The sequence below is a fragment of the Nestor notabilis genome, unplaced genomic scaffold (assembly GCF_000696875.1).
Source record: "Nestor notabilis isolate BGI_N333 unplaced genomic scaffold, ASM69687v1 scaffold35018, whole genome shotgun sequence".
NCBI lineage: Eukaryota > Metazoa > Chordata > Aves > Psittaciformes > Psittacidae > Nestor > Nestor notabilis.
The window spans coordinates 1-4,940 of record NW_009941188.1 but is presented as its reverse complement, the minus strand read 5'-3'; the positions used below and the strand labels follow the sequence as shown (position 1 = coordinate 4,940).

Here is a 4,940-nt window from a genome sequence, read left to right as displayed (position 1 = left end):
TCGAGCCCGTCGCATTGAGCACGAACGTGAGATGGGGCACACCCTTATCACTGCAGTCTAGTTAAAGCCCGGATTAGTCCAGTGTTTTGACAATTAGGTTCCCAGCTTGAGTCAGGGAGCTGATACACTACAGCTCTAGTGGAAGTATGGAAAAAGGCAGCTGCTAAATACAGCAATGAAAAAGAGACTCCAAAAGGATGAGGAGCACAGAGGTGAGAGTCCCAGCCCTCAGCAATATAAAAAAGTTAAAAAAGTTTAAAAAATCATAATGATTAAGGAAATACAATAAAGCCTCTTGTGCCAGGGAGCAGGGGAATGGTCTACACTGGACCTACCAGCCCATTCCACAGTCACCCCAGAGACGGCAAAGATACCAGCAACGCGCTGCTGCACGATGGTCCTGCATGGTATGGGAGTCCTGCTGCTTTCTGCAGGATCAGTACACCTGGACTCTTGAAAGTTCAGGGAGAACAGGAGCCCCTGTGGCTGCTGGATACCCCAGTGCTTGCTGAACACCAGCCGGGGGCACCAGGCCTGCAGGTGTCTGTGGGTCAGTCAGGCATGTGTGTTGTGAAGGGGAGGACTGGCAGCACTGTCCAGGTGAGGCTCCAGCCTGGGCCTGCACGTAACACCCTCCAAAGGCACCTCTGGCTTGGTAGGAGGAAGACACGACGTTGTGTCCTGCAGCGTGGCTGTGCTGAGGTCCCTCACCATATCCTGGAGCACAGCTGTGTTGAAATCCCTGGCTCTGAACACTGGGATGCTGCATCTGGAAAGCAGGAAGAGCCGGAGGCGAAGAGCAGTAGTAGGTTTGGGTGGGGTAAGTGCCTGGTGAAGGGTTAATCCTGGGCAGGAAGAAAACAGAAGGTTACAGTGTGTTCAGAACTGGCATTGCCTCGCAATGGAATTGCCCCGAGGGTAGATTTCCTCCTGACCAGTGCTTAGAAAGGTCACTGCAATCCATCAGAGGGATTCATTACAGGAGAAGCTCTAATTATAAGCAGCACTCACGTAAAAACAGGTTTACTGGCCTCCCACTTCCAACCCACACCAATTCCACACCCACTGAAGGAGCGTGGTTCTTGGTCTCTTTGTGCAAGGAATACTCAAGCCAACCTGCAATGTGCTCGAAGATTACCATGCACATCCTCTCTGCCTTCCACTGAACAACACATCTGCTCAGTTATTAATCAGGAGAAGCCACAGCTGCCAAGTGTTATTTATCAAGAAGCCATAAAGGCCTTTGGTGTGAGTAAGAGCCCAGGGTATAGAGTGAAAAGGGAAGGAAGAGAGAGTTACAAGTAAAATTAATCATTCAGAAGCAAGGCCTAGAAACAGCCTTTGCCAGCAGCAGGCATGACTCATGCCGATGGAAGTATCAAGAGAGAGGCAAGCTGCCTGGAAGCCAAAGCCTCTGGGACTTCAGGAGTACTGCTCAGCCCACGCTCAACGCTGAGCACAGAATCAAGACAATATTCATGAAGAACATGACTGCCAGATTCCCAGCAAGGATAAAAGAGTGGCTCATGATGGGGGTTTGGGGCTTGGGTTTTATTCTCTATGAGGTGTGGGTTTGGTTTGGGGTTACTTTTATGTGTGGACACAAATGTGATGCCAAAGCCTGGACCTCCTGGAAGTGTCTCCTGTCTGGTGGCAAGTTGATGCCTGAAGTTTTATGAAAATTTAAAGAGAAAAAGCCATCAAGAGCTTTTGCTTGGGAATAAGAATCAAACTAATAAAAATTAAGCCCCAGATGCACATATAGAACTTGCATCTATGACAGAGAGACATGCAAATTCAGCTGCAGAAATGGAAAGATCCTAGAAACACCTTCCCACACCCTGCTTGAATGTAAATGTTTATGTAAATACCTTTGAGGCAGAACAGTCTATTTATGTCATCTCACCTGAAGAAAGCAGGTTTAGACACAGGGCTGAGGTGCTGTGTGCACAGCCACCACCTGGAGCTCGAGACTGATGCAGGCACAGGCACAGCAGGGACACAGTCCCTCCTCCCAAAAGCAGCCCTTGCACAGAAGGGAGAGAGTAACGCCACAAATGCTGCTGGATCTGCCTGGCCTCCCCTGCAAGCACTCACATGTCTGAGTGCCCCAGTGGATCTAGGGGGCCCTCCTGCTGCAGGCAAGGGTTTGCTTTATGGTTCCCCTACAGGTAAGGGCAGATGCAAACACTTGGGAATGTTTCCATCACAAAGGTTTACAGTGAGCTGATGGCTTCAACAATACGTAGAATTTAACCTTTAACAGCAAACTGAAATCACAGAATAGGGGAAAAAAATGACCTACATTTCCAACCTCTTTTAGACTACAAGTGGCTTGTGACATACCCAAACTCAAAACCATTCCTGAACATCAGCCACAGGCCCCAAGGTTTCTTTTCGGTAAAGCAATCTTGCCTTGACACCGAAATCACGCATTGAGAAGTTTACACTGAACTTCATGACATCTTTAATTTATAATGCTCTGCTCTTGTGTAGATTTGGACACAACTCACCCCACAACATTCCTGGGAGGAGAGGTGGGGCAAAGAAAGATAAAGATCATGCCCGAGGGAGCCATACAGCGCAGAACAACCCCTGTAAATACTAGTGTTGGGGCAGAACTGCACAAGCTAACTTTCATGTCAGCCCAGCTGCAATACCTTTGCATGTGTACACTCTGCCCTCGCAGCAAATGAGAGGTTGTTCACATCAATTTAGCTTTCACTGAAAGACCTGGTTGAGTTAATGAGTGATGATGTATTTGTCACAGTAATGTCATCAGTGTAACATCAGTATGTTCCTCCTAACGCCTAGGATATGAACACAACAAGCACAGTACAGCTCTTAAAGGCAACTTAATGCCTCTACTTAGGCTTCAAATTTCCCCTCTATCATAAGATCTTTCACACGAACTCCTGTACTTACTTGCTGCTTTCCAAGGCTCTTCTCTCTGCTGAGGACCCTGGGATGTATTTCAGCCCTGGGATCCTCTTTAGCAGGCTGAAAGGGAACACCCGGTCCAGCTTAGAGCCCAGCGACTCTGGAAAATCCAAGCAGAAACAGTAGCCAAGACCATCTGAAGTGAGCAGCACGTCAAGGAGGACCACAGACAAAGCCCACTCATTCCTTACACAGTCACATGCAATCCCCCTCTGGCCACAGACCACCTTCCCTTAGAGAATCCTCCCAGTTCTACCCAGAGCCTTCTCTGCTCTGCATTCTCTGCACGCACTAAAGCCACAGGGAAATGGAACCATGAGGTAAAAACCAAATGCAGAACTGGGTGGGATGAGGACCAGCAAAGCCAGTGACAGTCGAATGCAGAGCAACAGCCCAGGAAACACCATAAAGCCAGTGCATCTTGGCAGTAAGAACTGCAGTATGTCCTCCCCTTCGACAGCCAGCAATCCCACTCTGGTTCAGGGCTTCACACTTGAAAAGGATACAGACTTCCCCAGCTAAAAGCCCACAGAGGTTACTCAAGAGAGAAGAGTGAGGGATAAACCATGCAATGCAGAGCATAAACCAGGGCACCAGCACCACTGGGACTCTAACCCCAAAAAAAAGAGTCCTCTTCATCCGTGAGCGGGTGGTGGAGACACCCAGAGTAGCAAAAGCTACTGGCATGAATCCTTTGGCATCTTCCACTTCTGACACCCTCGAGACAACGGGCTCAAGTAAGAGGTAGAGGAGGGCAGAGAGGACAGCAAAGGCGAGGGTGAGGAAGCAGTGCTTCACAGTGCCCACGTTCTTCTCAAAGCTGCCAGCAAAGTACCAGATGATAATGGCACCACAGATCAGGGATATCAGGTCTTCGTAGACGAAGATGTAGGTAATCAACCTGTGAACTGAGCACACCAGCACTTTAGAAAGGCAGAGGCAGCAATGTATTTGTTTACAATCACTACAATGACATGCTTGAGCAAGAGGGAGAGTGAGCCTACAGGATTAATGGCTTTCATTTCTATCCTGGTGTAGAAGAGAACTTGATGGCTTTAAAACCAGGCATAAATCATCAGAGTTAAAACAAGTGCTATCTTGGGTATTGCAGACATATGGACTGACTCTTGCTGCTGCCTGGAAAAAAGCAACAGTTTCTGTAGTAAATTTCAGTCTCATTAAAAGAGAAGGCAGGAGACATAAAAATGACTGTTATTGTAACTAGGATTTTGCTCAAAGGATAAACACTTCTTAAACTGCTAGAAGGCTGACTTTTCACACCAAAAAATGCCTGGAGGTTACCAGACCTTGGAAGTGTCCCCAGGCCCTTTGGTTACCTCTTCTCCTGGGCACCCAGGGAGGATGGAGGCAGAGAGTTCTCCCTCAGTCCCATAGCAAGAAAAACAGCAGTTGTGAGTACAACCCGGTGCAACCTGTCTGCACCCCTTGGAGATATAGGAGGAGATGGCAGAATTCACCCATCAGCTCAGAGCATTGGACTGCTAAAAGAAACCATTCCCTGGGGGCAAGCAAGAACGTGGGAATTAAAAGTGATAAAATTCCTTCTGGGAGTAGCACAGGGACTAAGGAAAGCAAATCCCTCCAGCTCCTAGCAGTGTACCCACACTCTGCACAGTGCCACAGAGACAGGGCCGAGGGGAAGCGGTTGGATACAGGGGAGCTGCGATGGATGCGCTGCAGGCTGGGCACAGGTGAGGGGAAGGGCCTGGCGCAGGGAAGCAAGGGGCACGGTGCGGGTCAGGGGGAAGCCATGGAGGGAGCAGCAGGCTGGGCGCGGGGCTTCGGTTAGTGCTCAGAAATGGGGGTGAGGAGGGCGGACCGCGGGGTGCAGGGCAGGATCCCCTCACGGGTTCTGGTCAGGGAGGCCCGGAGAGGAGCGAAGCAAAGGCTCGGTGTGGGGATCTAGGCAAGGCCTGGAACGGGGGACCCGCGGTGGGGCGGAGCAAGGGGCCGGGGAGGCGGAAGGACCACAGTGGGGG

General features: G+C 49.8%; 1 protein-coding gene across 1 annotated transcript; it reads right to left on the bottom strand.

The window, feature by feature from the left end:
- Positions 1-711: 711 nt before the first annotated feature.
- RHBDD2 (rhomboid domain containing 2) lies at positions 712-3,841 on the bottom strand (the record flags this gene model as incomplete). Its single annotated transcript, XM_010020743.1, has 3 exons — positions 712-845; positions 2,926-3,076; positions 3,447-3,841. Coding segments are annotated over 3 exons (680 nt in total), but the record flags the coding sequence as incomplete, so codon positions are not given.
- Positions 3,842-4,940: the final 1,099 nt, after the last annotated feature.